We start from the raw sequence: 21,366 nt of genomic DNA, 5'->3' as shown, positions 1-21,366 counted from the left end.
GTCACTGCATGATATCCACTTAATGGTCAAACTTTCAGTACGATTCTCTCCTATCTAGCAATTAAAGCCCACTCCGTAATATTTGGTTACTTTAACCTTTAAGGTTCATTTATAATTACCACTCCTCTAAAACCTTTGTGCTAAGAATTAACAAGAGTTCTTCAATGTAACCATGCTCTTTGGCATCAAGGTCTCCCAATTCCAAAGTTACCATTGCGAAGGCTGTTGCATAATTTCAGATGTCATGGAGAGTCCCACTGATGAAATCTGAGAAGGCTCATGTCAGACCACTGACTGCTAAAGACATCACTACATGAAAGATCAGTGGTGTGAAACTTTAAAAACATCGATCCAAATGAATCAATTAAATCAACATTCATCTCTCCTAAGTGTGAGGTTTAAAACTATCATTGTTGCCTCTTTTTTTTTTTTATCCTACATAGATTTCGAGATAAACGCTGGAATGCTTTGATGGCTACTTCTATTCTCGAATCTCTGTTAATCGACTTTGTGCTATTTCCCTCTTTTCAACATCTTCCACTTGGTGTACATTCTTTACTTTTAGTACAGTGCATGACAGTTGCAATGCTTTAAATCTAAAACCGCCTAACAAAGCTAACGCTTTAGGTAGGGTAGCTTTAAGCTCTGTGAAGTGTTGATTAAAAACCCTTTCCCAGACTCAAACTGATCTTTTTGGAGATTAATAGAATATTAGATAAAAGGAAGACGAACAATTCAAGAGACTCCCACTCAGTCACACTATACAAGGAAGGAAGGAAGGAAGGAAAGTATTCAATTTTTGAAAGGGAGTACCTCCTGGAGTCTTTTATTTTATATTATTATACCTCCTAATAAGTAATCATAAAATAACCACTACTATTATCCTTTTTTTTGGCCACCCATATTTCAAAAATGAGAATATATCACACTTATTTAAAGACATTTTTCTCTACAAAGGCATAGGGAAAAATTTTGAGAAAATTTTAGCCTTTCTGTAATAGTAATCTTTCTTAAATGAACCAGGATTACAGACACCAAAAGGAACCTGTCAGTCCACAGTTACAAACTATGATTCCAACCGGAGACACACATGTGTCTATAGACTGCAACCCCGGATAATCCAGAGAAAAATGAAAAAATCTAATTTATTACCACTGATAATACAGTTAACATATTTGGTCACCCACACTCTCTCAAAAAAGTTACAGGTTTTAAAGAAGGAAAAGCTGTGAAATAAATACAAACAAGGTATTTTCAGATTAGATGTACTACATCAAGGACCTATACAGGGATTTGGGAGCAATTTAACCTCAACAGAGTCCTTTTGGAAAACACATTTGTTTACCGTATATAGTAAAGTATATTTTATAAAATGATAGTTTAACAACGGGTTCGAATTTCCTTGTAGCTAAGGAGATATTTTAGGTCTTAAAAACAAATATCTTAAAAAAAGCTTTGTGAAAGTTCCAAGCTAAATAGTGACTCAACTGAAGTTAGGGTATTACCTTACAGCAACAATAATAGTAATAATAAGTAACTATAAGGTTTAAAATATTGATAAATGCTGTCCCATCATTCTTATTAAGTTTCTGCTTTTATTGACCTCTGTGAGTGATTAAATGAGCTTCTGAACAAGAATAATAAGTCACCGGATATTGGGAAAATTGTTTTTTATTTTAAAATAGTAAACAGAAATATATAATATATAGGAAACTCCTGTGCTTTAGTTTCCTTTTCTTTTGGTATAAACAATAATGCAATCCAAATTGAAGCACAAGGCAGAAACTTGAGAAAAGAACAATTAATACAAGAAGATTTCTCCCCCCGCCTTCAAATATCCATGAAAACTTTTAACGGCTGTATAGTTAAGTACCTTTAGAAAGCTCCAAAGCCAGTATCTGGCTTTTAAGTTTTAACAGTTCTATTCTGGACCTTAGATTGATCAACAACTCCATGCTTCCCATTCCACTTCCTCTAAGCACTCACTATATAATTTAAAAAAAAGCCCACTTCCTAACTTTAAACCTCTACTCTCCTGAAAACTTGTCTTAAAGAAACCAAAATGGGAGAGCAGAGCAGAAACATTGTTAACCCTTGTCTCGTCCAAGCAGGCGGGCTACTACCAACTGACTGTTGTTATTCCAGGAAAACTGAGGTGAAAACAATATATTTATACCAACAAACCCATAATCAACAGGTTAAAAGATTCTACATTACAAGGAATCTTATCAGTAATCAGTTGGAGGTCTGGGACGGGTTGCCTAGTTCCCTCTGGGTTGCAACAGCGCAGATCCACAAGTAGAAATTACATTTACACAACTTAAGTTTGCAGATAGCTCTCTATAGATAGTTAAACAAGGCCTAACAACCCAGTAGTTTTAAAGTATTAAAGGCAACTAAGCAGTGATTTACTCTAGTTACAAGTGAAGGTTTTTTAAAAACTAGGGGTGAGAAAACTGAAGAGAAGAAATAGGAGTGATTTGGTTTATAACCTGAGCATGTTTGCTCTAATTCAGCTGCAGACGCTTCGCAAATTGAGTACTGTACAAGTGCTGATTAAAAAAATGCAATAAAACTAGTTTCTTGTGAACATTTTAATATTCTGAAAACAGCACACAATTTATAACACTTGGAAAAATATATTCAATCCACATCAATTCTCAAATCCTCTCCGTGGAAGGTACCATTATTTTACACAGTTCACTATTACTTCTAAAACAGAAAAGATTGCAGAGCAACATGCTCGACATTGCTGGGGTTACACGTTTTAAGCCACCCAAGGAATTGGATAAAATGACATTTTGCTTTTTCGTCCTATGTTGTTCCTGCTAAAATAACATCGAAAGATATGCATATAAGATTACTGAAAGAAAGATCACCTTAATTTACCATCATTGAAATTATGAGAACTAATTAATGCACTTGTGTACCAAACACAGATACTACCAGTTTTAAAACTTGCTGAAATCGGTTCCTAGTATAAAAACATTTTATCCGTGAGGTGGTTATTTTAAGTTATTTTTCTGAGGAGTGAAACAGTTCTAAGTTATTTTGGGTACATTTTGTCGTGTCCTCAAGTAAGGCAGGCATATTGTTGCGTATATTTTAAAAAAGGATGAAAAAAAATACTAAATTCAGATCCTCACTTATTAGAAACAGAATCTTCACTAGGTAATTAAATTCTACAAGTAATTAAAAAAGTAATAATGTTAAGATTTAACATGTGAATTTAAAAGTCAGCAAAACCTTAACTTATTTTACCTCATATTTCACAGAGTTGGCCAGATCCTAGCTGGATTAAAATACTTAATTGTTGGAAACTGTAAGGCAAAACCTTACAGAGGAGGTGGACTACCACGAATTATACCATTGGATTGAGAGGAGAAAAGTCTTTCACACCAGGTCTTTCCCTTTCTGTTGAAGCAGAAAACTAAAAGAATCATTTTAGCCCCACTAAGCCTTTCAGAAGGAAAAGGTTCAAGCGCACAGATTCCTTTTCCTTACGACGATAAAAAATACTCTCCCTAAAAAGGTCTAACTCTATGAAAGCTCAAAATAGACCACTCTACTTAGGATTAACAACAACAAACTTCCTCCACATTAAGATTTAAACAAAACTTAAGTATGCTATCTAAATTACAGTGCTACCCAACACACATTATATATTTAAAAAAGTAAATTCTAATGATAAAGTTGGAAACTCCCTTGAAAATGAAACCTTTCCCACATGTACTTAAAAGATTTGCTCATCATTATGTTTTGGTTTAAACAATCTCTTCTGAAATTAGAGACTTGTGTAAAATCTCGTATTCAGTTGGCAAGGTTTCCAGCGATAACGTGGATTGGGTACTTTATAGATTTTTCTAATGCAGTTTTTCTTCTGGTCTCGAAATGAAAATAGATCGTTAGGGAGTGAACAATTTGCCCTCCCCGAACTACACAGTACATCACGGAATTCACGTTATGAATTTAAATTTGGCTTGGGAGGGGGGAGACTTCCTTAAAAAAAAAAAAGACATAGACGCACTTACGGAAAAAACTTTTTAAAACGGGAGTTTTAAGTCTAGAATAAAAGTTTCCTTCGGTTCGGTTCGGGGGAGAAAAAAAATGGATATGATTCAGGGGGAAGGGGGGCCGGGGGAGAGGAGAAGAGCGGAGCTGCGGCTACGTGGCTGCGGGCGGTAGGACCGCGCAGACGCCCCTCGCCCCGCAGCACCGGCGCGGGCTCCATCAGGGCAATTAGAGGCGCGCCGGCCGCGCCGGGCAGGGCGCTGTCGGCCTTAATCTGCGCGCTGACGGGCAGCGCGAAGCCCAAGCACAGCCCGCAGGAAGCACGACCAGTGAACCCATATTGCTTTGACAGTTGCACTCATCTAGAAATAATGCAAAACGCTATTTAGATGTATATATCACGACCCTGTGCTCTAGGAAGAAAACAATCTAATGAGGGGCTGGGAGTCTGCTCGCCGACAACAGGCGGTGGGGAGACGTGTGGATGCATATGCTCGCGTGTGCTTCCTCGGCTTCCCCTCCCCCGTCTCGCTCGCTCTCCTCTTACAGCTCTTCGTGCTTTATTCGGTGGGAGCGCCGCGTCAGAGTCGGCTTCAGGGAACTGGTCTTTGCCTCAGAGGCTTCGGTGAAGAACTTGAAAATAGACGGGAAGCTCTTCCAGGAAGTTAGCTCGTGACGGTCGGTGCCTGCAAAATGTACAGATTCAGTTACGAGGTGGCCTCGCGTGCTGCCGGCGCAGGTGGGACGGGACAGCCGGGCTCTGCCGAGGCCCAGGCCGCCGGTCCTCTGTCCTCGAGCCCGCGCCCTCTGCGCCGCGCCGCGTCCCGCCCTCGGAGCCCAGCCCCCACCCCTCCAGGGCGCGCGACCCCTAGGGACCACACCTGTACCTGAGGGTTCACGTGGCCCCCAGGGCTCGGAGGGAGGCTGCGGCCCACCGACTCCGTGTCTCCGCCGGCGGCGTTCGGGGTGGCGATCCCGGAACTCCGCCGCCTCTGGCCTGAGCCCCTAGCACGTCCCCGACGCGCGGCCGCGGCCGGACCTTCCCCGCGGTCGCCCGAGGCGCGGCCGGCGGCCCCCGGGGCCTCAGCCCCTCCGGGCCAATCGAGGCGCTGGGCGGGAAGGGCCACTCCCTCTCCCGCCTCGAAACCACCCACTTCCCCAGGCTGGGCGCGCGCGGGGATTGGTTTCCCCTGCGCTCGGAATCCGGCTTTTGCACCCTCCGCAGAGCACCCACGTTTCTTTGCTTCTCAAGAGAAAGAAACAAGTTGGATTTTAGTGTCCTAGCAGCCTACATTTTTTTTTTTAAACAGGTTTTAGGGGACAGTCTTAGAAAAGCTAAAAAAAAAAGAATGTTTCAAAGCAGTGACTACTGAAAGAGCATCTTGGCCTTCTATTTTGTCAGGAGGAATTCAACTCACAAAATGCAGGTTAAGTTGTCAATTTATAGAGTTATTTTGTTTTACTACAGCTTCTTTCTGTGGCTTCAATTTAACACTAATGTACAGATTTTTCAAATAAAATCTTTCTTCAGTTTTAAGACAGGTAAAAAATAACACTGATGTAGACGTAAGAACAGATGAGGACATTAATCTGTTTTTGACTCCCTGTGACAGCTTATATCATTTAATTAATAGTTTTATAACAGAACACTTTTTAACTTAAAAAATAAAAATAATAATAACAAAGACTCTGCTGTAGGAATAATGAGTGAATAGATTTTAAACGGTTTAAATCTCTTCCTAGATCACTCAATTATGCAGAGAGACACTGTCTGGAAGTCTCTGGATTCGGGGCCTCTGTCTGATACTTTAACATTGTTAATGATAATTCTTTAGTCTGTAATAGTAGGTCATTGCTATGGTTACTCTACAATGGTGCAACACTTTGCTTTCCCCTTCAGCTATTCGCTGAGACCTGGTAACCACATTTGTTGCCTAGCAACAGTTTTGTGACAGTATCACAATCTGGGAGTTACAACAATAAGGATGCTATGGCTGCCTCGACCAGAGAGCAGAAAGCTATAGTCTGTGCATGTGACTTAGCTGTGGGAGCTGGCCTTACTAGAGAACCCCTCTTTTAACAGGTGCCCTCAGAAGGATGCTCTCTATCCTCCTCTCCTCGGCAGACTGGCCTAATGAACCTGCATTTGGAACAAGATCCAGTACTGAAGTCATATCATTGAGTTACATCCCCCAACACTACTGTGTTCAGACTAAAAAATGAGGTCCTTTTTCTATTTGCTTACTCAGTTTGGGCAAAATTCAATGTTAGTCAGTGGAAGAAAGAGATGAGTGCAGGTTTATCCTGGCAAATCCTAAAGTGCCTGACTGGATTTTGACAAGTCAATAGAATTCTCGGGAAAAAATTATACAAATGCCTGCCTTTATCAATAGATGTGTAAAAATTCAAGTTCTTTAAAATATATGTAATATCCAGATATTTATTGTTAGTATATAATTTTCACTGACGTATTCAGATAACAGTCTTAAAGACTTCCTTTGAATTTGGAGGCATCTGTATTCTCCAAACACAAAAGAAGTTTGTGAGCAGTTCTAGATAAGCTCAGACATACCTACTTTAAATAATATTTTGTGGGTATACTTAGAAGGGAGCCCAGTTTCTGGACAGGTTTATGAAATGCCCATCCCTGTTTTCTATAGTGCTTGTAATTCCAGTTTCATTTCAATAATAATTACTAATAGCACTTGTAATGAAAAAATATTTTAAAGTCAATGGTATTGACTCTTCTCGGATTCATACTACATGGAAACACCCATCCCCAAACACAATAGGAAAAAAAAAGGTGTTAATCATCTCTTTTCCTTCTCATTTCCCAGGCTTCCAGGCTCATTTGGCATTTCCTCCATAGTGATCACACTTACACTTCCTAGTATTACCAAGGCTATGATCAATTTCTAAGCTTTCTTAGGGAGCTCTTCTCATAATTCCTCCCACCCCTTGAAAACCAATTCAATGTATGAATCTAGAGGGACCTAAGGAGTCAATGGTCCGAAGCAATTTTAACTCCTTTATTTTTTTCTTTCCTGGTGACAATCTTTCCGAAGGATGGACAAATTTCCCAGGTGATAAAATCACTACAAAGGCTTTTTAGTTTTAGCTTATGATGACTCTCTGCTTGATTAGTACTGGGCTGAAAAGACCAAAGTCCCTGAGATAACTGAGGACCTGCACTGGCTCTCAACATCTACCCTTGCAATTTAAGAGTATAAATAATGAGAGTGTGTGCTCTGTCAGAGGAACGGAAATTGCTAGGAGTAAATTAATAAGCAAGGTGGGTTAGAAACTGAATTATAGAGAATGGAATGGGAGAGGGAGAATCCTCCCTAAACTAAGGAGTGGTAACATAAATATCTTAAAGAAAAATGGCTTTCTTTTCTAAATTACTGAAAGTAGATTTTTAATAATTTTAACACATTATTTGGAAGGTAGTTGCATGTTCATCTGGGGCTGCGTATACACATTTCAAGAACATGTTTGGAGACCATTTTTGAAAACTCGGGGCCAATATTCAATGAAAATATTCACAAATTAATATGACTATCTGCCCATAGCAATGATAAGAGAATGGAAACTTCTGACAGCAGCTTTCGAATACTTAAAAGATATACAACTTTAGGGGAATTTCTTCCATCAGGATGGAAACACTAGGCCATTACATTATCTATTCATAAAAGGATATAGAAGGGGAAAGTTTAGGCTAACTAAAAAAGCAGCCATTTATTAATAACCTGAAATTATGTGTAGGTAACATGGAAACTAGTCCATTTAGCACTAACTATGTTTTTGTATTTGAAGGAGATAAACATGGTTTTATAGTCAGGACCTGGTCTTTCCTCTGCCACAACTTTACCCTATCAAAAGCTCCTCTTCTTAGGGACTGTGATCTTTTTTTCTACTTTTCAAACCCCCATTTCCCTAATCTAAGTTGTTTCCACAATGTAGGAAATAAAGGGTTTTCCCAGGTTAATTATCTGCCATGTTCTCAGGGAATGATTTTTGTATCCTCTTGGATTGGCAGGCTTGTTCTTACTGGATAATTCACCTTTGGGGCAAAATAAATGTGCACGATCTCAGTTCTTTATTACAAAAAATTGCCTTTGCTCAGTCGTAATCAGTGGTTCTTAATGGGCATGGTAGTGGCCTCTGGGGCATTTTGGAAATTTGTAGGAAAGTTTTTGGACGTCAGGACAACTGGGAGGAGCTATTGGCATTTAGTGGGAGAAGGCCAGGGAGGTGGACATCCTTCAATTTGCAGGGCATTACAGCACATGAAGAACTGTTCTGCATTGCGCATGGTTTTCAAATGTTTCACAAGCTATTCATGTAGTTGAAAAACCTGTTTATGATTACATGGGCTTAGAATTTAGATCTGTTTAACAAGTAATCTCACAGTACTTTTGGCATGATTTTAATACACACGGAATTTTCCAGGAATCCAGCTACCATGTAAATTGAAGGAAGTTTGTACTTTATGTTGTTCAGAATATTACCAAGAATGGACTGCCATATGAGAAAATCTCATCACTGATGGCCTCATTGCCCACAGTACTTGAGCCACCAATAAGCACACCTGCACCAGCCTGCATTTGTAGATGTGGAATTCCTGGTGATTCTATACACAGGACCCATGCAGATTTTCCTGAGCACTTTAAATATTGATATATATATTATTCTTATTATGAGTTATTTTCCTTTTATTTTCTTCATATGTTAACTAGAGGAATACAATAAGTTAGCAATCTTATAAGTAGGTGAATTATGTTACCTCTAGAATTTATTTCAGGATAGTAAAAGCACTGTGTAATATTTATTTATTTTTTATTTTTTAAAAAATATTTATTTATTTGGCTGTGCCGAGTCTTAGTTGCGGCATGTGGGATATAGTTCCCTGACCAGGGATCAAACCAGGAACCCCTGCACTGGGAACACGGAGTCTTAGCCACTGGACCACCAGGGAAGTCCAATATTTATTAAAATAGTATGGTTTTAGATGGCAAGGGTTAGCTTAAATAAAAATGAATAGTTAATTCTTTTTTATTAGAGATTAATTTATCTATAATCTGAACCCTACTTATAGCTAGCTCTTATCCTTATACAGAGTAGAAATGCCTTTTACTTCTCTTAATTAATGTTTCTTCCACAAATTTCTGGAAGAATAATGGACCCAACTTCCCTTCTGACTACAGTCATATTAAACAGATCACATCAACAATAAATGTCACTACTATAAAAACTACTTAATTTGAAAGGAAATTCTGTTTCATAGATTAAAAATAATTGTGGTTGGAGAAGATCTTGGCATTTTTGTCAACGATGTTATCCACTTTGAAATAACCAAAAGGTAGTGGACAGGGGATCTTCCAATTAAAATACTACACTGAATATTTATTCTTTATCTATCAATTGTTTTTAAAAATGAACTACAGCAAATTTCAAAGAGGTAGAGATAGCACAAATGTTCAAAAAGATTAGAAACTTTAAGTATAAAGGATGAAACTATAAATCATATGAGGAAGATCAAATTGCTAAAATGTGTCATATGTTTTCCCAAAAGACTATATATTTAAGAAAAAGTGTCTTGTAATGGAACTGAGAAAGAAGGAGGCTACATTTATGTAACAGCATTTACAAATCAAACAAAAAATGGTTGGAAATAGCACTGACAGCAGAATGCTCAAAGAATAGGATAAGAGAGAAGAAAACATTGCTATATCTTCTGCCTTGTCTACTCCCCTTACTTCTTCCTGTGATGACTTTAATCCAAGTGTTTCTTACAAGTCTGCCTTGTCCACACTCCTCTTCACTTGATCCTAGTGCTTGGAATTTTTTTTTTTTTTTTTTTTTTTTGGCAAAAACTATGCCAAAATATGCTACTGAGTTAGCAGCCAAAACCCTGATGTTTACTTTGGTAGATGTAGACTACTCTGAAGCTGTACCTCATTTTCTGCAGTAGATGTCTTAAAAAGTTATACGTAAATATAATTTCTGTAAATAGAATATTTTTAAAGGAAGAAGTGGGTTATCTACTTCTTTAAAGAATCTTTTAATAAAGTGAAGAATTCTCTGGGAAAGCAAATAATCATTGTTCAAATGATATTATACATACACAATCAGATTTTCCAAAGGTAAGGTTTACTACCATAATATGATGGACAGTCTGAGTAAGGGCTCACTGAAAAGATAATTTAGAAGCATTTCTTGGTCAGGCATTCACTATTCTAATTATTGCTGGTCACCTTATTTTACATGGTCCTAGACCAAAAGGTCATGGAATAATTTCAACAATCTATACATAATTTACATGTTAGGGTCTGGTTTAGAATAGGGGATATAACTGTTCACAAAGTCACCTTTGAATATGAAATATCATTTTAAAATCTTTATTTCAGGGGAAAAAAACTAGTATGGGCCCCCACCCTCTCACTGACACCCCCCTCCCCTGGAAAAGAATTTGTTTTTAAAGAAAAAGGTAATGAGTAAATTTTATATGTTTCCTATGATAAAGGGGGAAAGAAAAAAACCTAGAAAGATATGAAACACATTAACAAGTTAACATATCTATGATACTTTCAAACTGACAAGGCTTGATTTTAAAAATTGATCTTTAACAAGAAAAAGAAATATGGGCAATTAGGAAGTAATGAAGACCCTGTCAATATAGCAGGTAAGAGAATAACAGGTAAGGGAATTCTTGAGAAAATCTAATATATAAAAATCAGGAGGTCTGTAATATGCATTATTGAGTCCCAGTGGGATTAACTAATGAATTTATGAGCTCACCAGCAGTTATTTTTAGAAAGATATAAAGAATTAGAGAAATACTAGAGCACAGAAAAATAATGTGCCTTCTAAGAAGAAAGAAAATATATATTACTACTAAAATTCATTTAAAAATGAATTCTAGAGCTTCTAAGAAGAACACCATTAAATTGACCAATATTTGAGCACAGAAGGGCTCCTAATGGAGACTCTCCTAGTTAGAAGGCACGAGTGTGAGTGAGACTCCGTCACACGGCGGGAGGTGAGGATGGGGGTTTCGGGGGCGGGGAGGATAGTAAACAAAGTGGGGTGTTCGCTGAGGGAGACTCCAGGAGCAGCTCAGTAAACGTGCTGCCTGGCCTGGTTAAACCAGCTGTGTAAGATACAAGCAAGTCTCTTTCCATTGCTAACACTGCTGCAAATCTGTTAAAGCCGAGACTGTGTTGAGACCCTAAAGGCAAGTCGTCGAGCTTGACCAGAGATAGGAGGCTAAAACAAAGACATAAAAGCAGTGGTAGAAACTTCTGCGTCACGGGCAGTTTCTGGGAAAGCCTGTCCTTTCCTCCAGCTTCTTTTCTATATCTCTCATCTATGAAAGGGGAGTGGGGCGGTTTTGGGCACTGGGCAGCTTAAGACTCAAGGAGACAACTTTGGGAAGTAAACTTATTCTTAGGCAGAGTAGAGAGCCTGCAGTAGCTGTGGGTCTCTGACATTGAACCCGGCGAGACCTCTCTAATAAACCTCTCCTAACCAATAAAAAATGGACACCTTGTAATTGCTTGAATTGCCTTTCAAACCCAGAGAGCTGGCGCAGAAGTGTTTTCTTTGGTTTTAATTCTTGTCTCACATACTTCTCTTAGTGTTGTCACAAAGACTGGCCTCCAGGGATACTGTTTTCCTTTAAAATTTGAGCCCAGGTGTGGGCAAAAGTTCTCTTTTTCGTTTCCCTTCGTGATTTTCAAAAGTAACTTTGCCAAAGGATGGTAAGAGCACAGGGCTCTACACAAGGAATGCAAAGAATCATAAAATAGTTATTTCCGTAAGTAAAGGTTTCTGATCCTATTATTCCCAGCACAATCAGTGAAGAGCTTTACTGGGCCCCATTATAAAATAACACTGTCCGAGAGGGCTGGTGGCAGCTTTCTAGATAGTTTGTCACGCTTCCCTTTTCTTCCAGATTCTGTGTTCCTAGCTAGGTACCTATGGCTTATGGCTGCCATAAGCTTATGACTTCGTGTGTGTGTGTGTGTGTGTGTGTGTGTGTGTGTGTGTGTAAGAGGGAGGTGGGGAGGAAGGGAGAGAGAGAATGAGAAAGACGGAGAGAGGGAGGGGTGAGATAGAATGGAATGCAAAATACTTTCCTTATTTCAAAACAAAACAAAATCATTTGCTAGTTCAAATATCTGAATCGTCTGTGATCCTCCTCGCTCAACTGTGGATTCTATTCTAAAGGAAATATTTTGTGGGCAGTTTTTCCAGAGGTCCTGTGAGTGATTAATTTATACATTCATACATGTATTTATTGTATGCCAGGCACTATTTCTTTGGGCTGGGGATGTGGTGGTGAGCAAGATATATAAAAACTCTGCTCCTTTTAGCATATGTGCTAGTGGGGATGACAGGCAATAAACAGGTAAACCGATGAACATGATGATTTCAGGGAGTCAGAAGCACTGTGAAAAAAACACAGTAGAGGGATGTGAAGAGAATGAAGAGGAGAAGAGATGGTCGTCAATTTAGACTGGGTGGACACTTCTGACCTGAGACCAGAGTGGAAAGAGGGAGCCAGGTGAAGGTCTGGAGAGAGTGCTGCAGGCAGGGTTCTGGAAGAACAAGGAGAGGGAGGGGGTCTGAGGAGGAAAGAGCTGGTCATAGCCAAGGAACTGGAAAGCACCTGGAGCATGGAGGGTGAGGGGGAAAGTGGTAGATGATTCAGAGAGGTGGGCAGCCTCCAAGCCATGTGAGGTCTCTCAGGGCACAGTGAAAGGTTTTAATTTTATTCCAAGCACAATGGAAGAGCTGTCTGCAGAGTTTCAGTGGGGAAGAAATATAATCTGACTTGCATTTAAAGAGTACACTGGTTGGTAAATGGTGAATGGATTATGGGGAGTTGGAATGATGGATTTAACCCTCCCTGATTGCATTTATCAACTCCTCCCACCTCTAGATCATTCTCTGGGGCTCATTCTTCTCCTGCACACCTCAGAGTATAAAACCCACCTACTGCTGGTTCACATAAAGTGAGTAATAGTAGTAGGCAATAGCAATACGCAGTAAGAAAGACAACCTAATAAAATAATATTTCAAAGTAGTAAATTAAAAAATGGACTTGAACTAGAAGGAGCATTTTCCTAATAATTCTGCTCTTGTTATATATGCTGACACCTCTGGGTTCTCGACCTTAGGACTGGTGTGTGTGATGGGAAGGTACTAGGATGGGGACGGTGCTGTCACAGTCTTCCATTTCTGCAAGCCGTCCAGAGGTAACTGGTGGACTTACTCTCTCGGCAGGCCTTTCCACTGTCTTCATTTCTATAAACAGACACACTATTCTCTTCGCTTCTCCAGCTCAAAGCCTCTCAGTCATCTTTGATTTTTGTTTTCGCTTGTTTGCCGACTCCTGATCCAATCAGTTACCAAATCCCGACAACTGCACCTCAGCAAAGTTTTTCCAGTCTCTTTTTTGCTTTCCATTCCCCTGTCACCACTCTAGATTTAATGACCTATCATTTAGAATGCAGAAACTTCCTCCTAACTTGTTTCATTGCTTTCAACCTCTTCTCTTCTATCTCGTACCCTGCTACCAGACAAAAATCCTAAGTATCATTTGTGTCATAGACCTCTTTCTCTGCTCAAACATATCCAATGGTCTCCATAATCTTTCAAATTAAGTAGAAATTCCTCCATGTGGTTTAAAGCCCTCCATTCCCTGGATCTAGCCTTCTTTTCTGGGTTTAATCCCTCAACTGTTCTTCTATAAGTATCCCCTATTCTCCCAGGCCCAGGTCAACTGACAATTTTTAAACCTTTCCAAAATCTCAGGGTCTGGGCATCTGTGACTCTGGTGACTCTGAAGTCCAGTCAGAGAAGAGATTGATTACCACTGTAAAGTTTTTGAAGACAGAGGTCAAACTTTACTAATCTTCAACACAGATGGATAAACGTACCCTATGTTGAAGTGCATGCTAGCTTTTAGAGTTAAGAAATAAATTCCTCTAAAATGGGAATATAATAACAGTTGGATTCTCTATAACTGAAACTGAAGGAAGTAGAGTGTTTTTCTTGCTCTCTCCAACAAACTGATGAGGTAGATGCAGGTGATCCACAGTCCATTAGCAACTAGGTGATAAGCACTGACAAATACTCAAAGTATCTTCCAGATACGTTTAGCTAAAATGCTGTGCTTATCTAGTAAATACAATTTACTAGCATCAAGACGTTTAGGAGAGTGTCAGAACTGAGAACTCTCAGACAGTCAAACTTTAACTGTTCAAGAGCTTGTATTCCCAAAATGTAGTTCAAATTTAGATGCAGATAGAAACATATCAAACATAAGATAGCAAAGACGTGGAAAGGACCCGAGATAAAATTTCATCTAACGGTTTCATTTCACAAGTGAGAAATCTAAAGTCCAGAGCGGCTGTGATAGGTCACAGCTACACAGACATTTTGCTCAAATATAATTAGTATTTACAAATTGGTTAAGCATTATAATACTAAAAATTTTCAGAAGATATATGTCTAATTGCTTTAAGATTCAGTTCAGGGACTTCCCTGGTGGCGCAGTGGTTAAGAATCCATCTGCCAATGCAGGGGACACGGGTTCGAGCCCTGGTCCGGGAAGATCCCACATGCCGTGGAGCAACTAAGGCTGTGCGCCTAGAGCCCATGCTCCACATCAAGAGAAGCCACTGCAATGAGAAGCCCGCGCGCCACAACGAAGAGTAGCCCCTGCTTGCTGCAACTAGAGAAAGCCCGCGTGCAGCAACAAAGACCCAATGCAGCCAAACAACAACAACAACAACAACATTCAGTTCAGTATTTACTTCCTCTAATAAGCTTTCTTTGATTAACTTTACCCCATATCAACTACTTCCTTTCTTCATGTTTCAGTATTTTGTATATAGTGTATACTATATTATCATATACTTGCTTTGCTTAACGAGTCATTTCATGTATGAAAGATACCTTGTCTTATCTCCAAATCTTTTGGGGGTAATGCCTCAAAACTTTTTATTCCAGAAATCATAGCTGAGGCTTAATAGATGTTTGTTGTATAAAAAACTATCCAGAACAGAATTACCAGAAAACTGATGCTTATTGAATGCTATTAAGATATAATAAAACACAGATTCATAGACGTTTTCTATGGTTTTTGCACTATTTTGATGATGGTTCCCATTTTGAAATAAAGGAAATGGAAGCATACAGAAGATCACAGAAGTAAGAACTTGTGAATTTACCAAGCAAAGTGCTACTGGTGTTCTGAGTACACAGGTGAATCATATGCACCTCTGTACCCACAGCATCATTTTATATTGCTTTGTCAGACTTTCAAAAGCACAGACCTTTGCTGTGGCAGCCAATAAAAGGAGGAAGTGGAGGAAGGACAAGTTGGTAAAGCAGCCATTATAGATTGCCCCAATCACTTAATGGTTTGGGATCGTACTAAAGCCTCTATAGGCCAATTTAGGGAGAAGTGATATATTTACAATGCTCAATCTTGTAATCAATGAATGTGATATATCTTACCATTTATTTAGATCATCTTTAATGTCTCAATGAAGTTTTACCACTTTCTCCATAGAGGATTTGCACTTCATTTTTTAGATTCATTCATTTATAATTACACTTTTTATTCTGAGATAATTTTAAATTCATATGCAGTTGTAAGAAATAACACAAATGGATCCTGTGTCCCTTTTATGATTCTCCTCAACAGGAACACTTTGTAAAACCATAGTACAATATGACAACCATGATATTAACATGCTACAGTTAAGATACAGAACATTTCCATCACCACAAAGATCACTCACGTTTCCCTTCCAGCCCCTCCTTAACTCCTGGCCACCACTAATCTGTTCTTCATTTCTATAATTTGGTCATTTGAAGAATGTTATATAAATGGAATCATACAATATATAATCTCATGGGATTGGCTTTTTTTCATTCAGCTTAATTCTCTGGAGATATATCCAGGTTTTTGTGTGAATCAGTACTTTGTTCCCTTTTATTGCTGAGTAGTGTTCCATGATATGGATGTACCACAGTTTAATCATTCCCTTCTCAAAGGATATCTGGGTTGTTTTCAGTTTTTTGGCTATTATAAATAAAGCTGCTCTAAACATTCATGTACAAATTTTTGTGTGAAATAATCTTCATTTTTCTGGGATAAATGCCCAAGAGTACAATTGCTGGGCCATATATTACTTGCATGTTTTGTAATATGAAAGAAACTGCCACACTGTTTTCCAGAGTCATTGTACAATTTTACAATCCTTCTAGCAATGTGAGAGTGATCTAGCTTCTTTGTATCTTTGCCAGTAATGTATTGAAATCAGATAGACTGATTCTTCCTGCTTTATTCTTCTTTTTCAAAATTGTTTTGAGTATCCTAGTTCCTTTGCCTTTTTATATAAATTTTAGAATAAACTTGTCTATATCTACTGTATAGTAACGACCTTTCCCCAAAAGGTTTCAGCTGGACCTCTGGAGTATCTGGAGATTAAAGTCAGCCATGCAGGCAGTTAACCCTGTGAATGTTAACTGAGTCCTTGGACACCAAGGTTCAAGTGAGTTTCCCCTGTTTGCACTATTTTATGTGTATTCTCACATGTTGCTGGGAGAAGACAGCATTATCCAAGACTTGACTGGAAGAGAACAACTGGAAATTCATCCTTGGAACATTCCTGGACTCTGCCCTATATGCTTTTTCTTGGCTGATTTTAATCTATACCCTTTTGCTGTTATTAGATTTATAACAGCTTTCAGTGAGCTCTGTGAGTCCTTCTGGCAAATGATGAAACCTGAAGATGGCCTTAGGATACCTACTTGTGGTTGGTATCATAAGTGAGGGTGGCCTTGAAAACTTCAGAGGGTTATATCTACAAAAAAATCCTGCTGGAATTTTGACAGGAATTATGTTAAACTTCTATATCAATTTGGGGAGAAATGACATCTTTACTATGTTGAGTGATTGAATCTATGAACATGATATGTCCCTTAACTTAATTTTTTTTATATGACATGTTTGTTGATGCTACTATAAATGGATCTTTAACTGCTTGTTATTGGTATACAGAAATGCAATTTTTTTGTATAATGATTTTGTATCTAGCAACCTTGGTAAATTACCCTGGTCATACTAAAAATTTATCTGTAGATTTTGAATTTTCTACATAAACAATCATATGTGAATAAGTTCAGGTGTTTTCTTTTCTAACTCTTACAGCTCTTACTTCTTCCAGGCATAAATTTAAGGAAACTGTAAACTATAAACAAAATAACCTCCAAATGTATTCACAACATTAACTAATGAGGTGAATAAAATATCACATAAAGCAAATTATTGTGAACATAAATCTGGCATAAAATTACTACATTTTCTATTTTGATTGATTTCTTGATGCACTTAAAAAAGAAAAAAAAAAAAGAAAAAGTTTTGTCAGGTAATGTCATCTAGTGGCTGACTACTGGTCATGAAAGCTCCCGGTCACTTTATGACAGATGCTGAAAGCTTCTGGAGGATCACTTATGCTCCTAACACTGTGATGTCTTTTCATTCTAGTTAAGATAATGTAGAACTAGATGATTTTTGTTACATTCAGGCTCCAAGTCTAGAGTTGTCCTAACCTGTCTAATGCTACTTTAATTTCATTCCCAGTTCTCTCCCCCAAGGGATTTCCTCTATGAATGTTATTTTCTTTAAAAAAAAAAAAAAAAATCCCATAATGCAACTGCCTTCTACATGGGAAGAATCCTTAAATGATCCTGTGTTATTTCCACACCATTAATACATATAGAATAACATCTCCCATTAAGATAATATTGTACTGATTTCAAAGTAAATATATATATTCTCAAATATGTCAGGTAAACATAGTAAATTCCTACTATTGCCTAGTTTAGAAAATGACCTGGGAATATATAAGATAGGACTGATTATTTCAATACCAGATAATATTTTAGAGTATCAGGATAGAGAAAATTCATGAGCACTTAAATTAAGTTCCACTAAGGACTGATTTATGATAAAAACTGAATAGAAGCAGATATGGCTAAACAATTACTAGAAAGGGTTATGAAAATTATTTACAATTCTAACCCTTACTGCATCTGGTACTAAACTTTATCCTAAAAAGACATTTCAAAACTCTAACTGGACTTAACATTTAGGCTTTTCTGCAACTGTCTAGAAGACTCACAGGGTGAAATCTTTCAGTATTGCTCAAGGAATTAAATTTTCCTCTCTGGAATTAAACTTACTTATGGGTTTGTAAATAGTTGCAGTCCTGGGGTATGAGATATTGCAATGGATGTAAAGTTATTTTACAAATAACTTTAAAGTGTTACAAAATTTGGCAAATACATATTATTTCCACATCTTTGCTTTGTATACTGGTTCTAAGCAACATTTTAAAGTTAATTATAGGGCCATAAAGGTCTCTTTTTTCCCCAAGCATTTTAAAATCATTGTCAGAATTATTACTTGGATCTTGTTAAAGTAGCATTGGATGGGAATTACATCCCAAAGAATCTCAACTATATCCTTTGGGCATTACTGAAAGTGAATGGCATCTATTATTTTATTTCTATTCCAGAGAGAAAATTTAAAAAGTCACACTGATGGGAAAGCCTGTGAATCCACTTATAAGGTTAACTAAGGTGGAGGATTAATCTGCACAGTTAGAAAGGAAGACGTTGGTTACTGAAAATAAGATGCCTTCAATTAGTCAGATTTCAATGTTTGGGGGGGCAACAATTTATATCTATTAGTAGAATCATAAATTGTTGAAAACTTTCCTACAAAAAGGTGAACGAAGGAAGACCTATATTATCAAGACAAAAGTACTTTAGGAATCCTAATAATAAAGAATGCTATAACCTATTTACTAGAAAAAATATATTTACAAAATGCAAAAAAATGGGGCTAAAATTATATCTCTAATAGTGAAAACTTCAATAATATTGTATTAAGTAAAAATATAGTAGTAAAATTACATTTGCTTGTTTAATAGTTATTTATTCATATCATTCATTGAAAAAAGCATTTAAGATGACATATATACCTTATAATAGGATAAAAGAGAAATAAGAGTAAAAGGAGTAGAGAAATAGCATAAAGTCAGGGATAGGGTAGGATTAATACATAAGGACAATGAATACAAAAACCTGTACAACTGCCAGATGATGGCCGAAAATTTGACTGAGCTTTCTATTGACAAAGAGGCCAACACGGTTGATTATGATTCACTGCATCTAGGTGGTAAAAGCAATCCGGTTGTGGAGAACAGTTGTTTTTAATAATTGTGTCCTTAATGCAGACTTATGACACATTACTGAAGACCAACTTGGGAGAAGTAACTAAGAGGACATCAATATAATGTATTGCAGGTGACCTGATAGTCTGTGATATGCTGGCCTGCTCAAGAGATAAAATTAAGCACATCTAAAGGAATGGATGGTCTGTATCTCCTTTAGACAACTGTATTTTTTAAAAGACAGCTGTACTATTGTATTATTTAGATAACTTATCTAACTATCTATCTATCTATCTATCTATCTATCTATCTATCTATCTATCTATCTATCTCATCTATCTATCCCACAACTATAGACTGAACCTTTTAAACTATTCAGGAAAGTTCATAATTACCTCCTGTTGATCAAAGGAGAATGAGATTGGAACATATGAATGGTCCAACAAAAAAATTGCCCAAACTGGAAAGCACTTTTCTTCCTGATTGGTAACCAGTATACGGTGGGCAAGAAAGAATACAAACATTAAATGCATTTTTCTATTTAATTTTTGTAGGCTTTCCTTTCTTCTCTTCATTCCCTCATTAATTTCATCTTTTAAAGCCAGATGGAAACCTGTTGTAAGATCCAAGTTTCCTCGCTTTGTTTTTAAAGGTGAGCACTAAACACGGAAGTTTTGCACAGTAGTCATGTCCCCAAATAAAATGATGACCCATGCCACAGTGATCTGATATGGAAGCAGTTAATGCAATACAGAAAAAACTATTAATGTCACAAGTTAGCATGATATTTCTACAAAATCTGCATAGTCTTTCTTTATATTCATATCATTATCTTTTTTGCTAATACGGGCACCTTGAATGTGTCTTGAATGTGGGAAGATGAGTATTTGTTCTCAGCTGACTAAAGATACCAATCTTCCATAAGCCACGAATACAAACCTATTGGAGACTTCAAGGTCAATCCTTCTAACTTTAGATAGCCAATCAATAGGTCATTTCCTAAACATGAGGTTTCTGTGTAAGCATTCCAGATCAGTATTTTTAAAAAGAAGAACATTTATTTTTCCAACACAGCCCAAGAAACTTGTTGTAGACTTTGACACAGAAGGCAACATTTTCACTTTTATATAACTCACATCTCTTCCTGACATGAAAGAACAGCCAAAAAGATAAGGGGCAGCATGGGTCTCTGTGAAATATGTGAATTGTAAAAATCTTGTTTCTTATCTTTAAAAGTGAAATAGAGAAGATGTTAAAAATCTGGGATGATGCAACCCCAAGACACTGAATGTAGCATCTAACATAATTATTAGAGAACATGGTTTGAAATTTTGGTAACAATTTTGGCTTGAATTTTAAACTTCTATTTTATATATGCAAGTCAAAACATTACGTTTACTTTATAACTGATGATATTTCACACTTTATTTCAGAATTGCATTTGACCAAAATATAACAGTTCAAGACTTATGACCAGAGAGGAAATATCTAACTTATTCAGAAAAGTGAATCCCTTACAAACTAAAATTATAAGAGAAGAAAGCAGTTCCAGAAAAGAGAATTTCATTAGAAAGTGAGCTTCAGTACTCATAACTCTGGACTTGAAGCTATTTTCTCATACCACATAGTTCAGAGCAGCCTCATGGACAGCCATTGTAGCGCATAATCATATATTTAAAAAGACTGCTATTGTACTTAAATTTTCTAATAAGACAAAGAAGATATATCATTATGAAGTCTCAGTAACTCTTCAGTTTAAAAAATTAACTCTAAAAGAGACTGGAATAATCTCACAAGGCAAAATAAAAATTTCAGATTAAAACTATGTTAGATTTTCACAAGTGGACAAATAAGAATCTCCACATCCTTTAATCTATATAGCCATAGTCACTCTTGTGTTATTCAATAACCTATCATGCCAAAAAAAGAAGAAAATAAAAAAAGAAAACAGGTAAAGAAAAGGAAAAAGTCCTGACATTTTAAGGAGGTCTCTGGTGAAACGTTTTAAGTGCTGAGGTTTCAGCCCCCAGAGCAAGATTCTACAAATTTAACACCCCTGGAAATACTGACAGATACTTAATTACAGTGTTAC

The 21,366-nt window shown here is 37.4% G+C and overlaps 1 protein-coding gene across 3 annotated transcripts in view; it reads right to left on the bottom strand.

The window, feature by feature from the left end:
• Nucleotides 1-2,579: 2,579 nt before the first annotated feature.
• Nucleotides 2,580-21,366, bottom strand: part of ARB2A (ARB2 cotranscriptional regulator A) — a 425,303-nt gene continuing 406,516 nt past the window's right edge. For all 3 annotated transcript variants that reach the window (XM_060009155.2, XM_060009157.2, XM_060009156.1), the window contains one exon: nucleotides 2,580-4,697. In XM_060009155.2, coding sequence (XP_059865138.1) covers nucleotides 4,555-4,697 — 143 coding nt within the window. In that variant the 3' untranslated portion in view covers nucleotides 2,580-4,554. The remainder of the gene's footprint in view (nucleotides 4,698-21,366) is intronic.

The sequence above is a fragment of the Delphinus delphis genome, chromosome 3, assembly GCF_949987515.2.
Source record: "Delphinus delphis chromosome 3, mDelDel1.2, whole genome shotgun sequence".
In the NCBI taxonomy this organism is placed as follows: domain Eukaryota; kingdom Metazoa; phylum Chordata; class Mammalia; order Artiodactyla; family Delphinidae; genus Delphinus; species Delphinus delphis.
The sequence above is the reverse complement of the archived record's forward strand: the minus strand, read 5'-3'. Positions and strand labels throughout refer to the sequence as shown.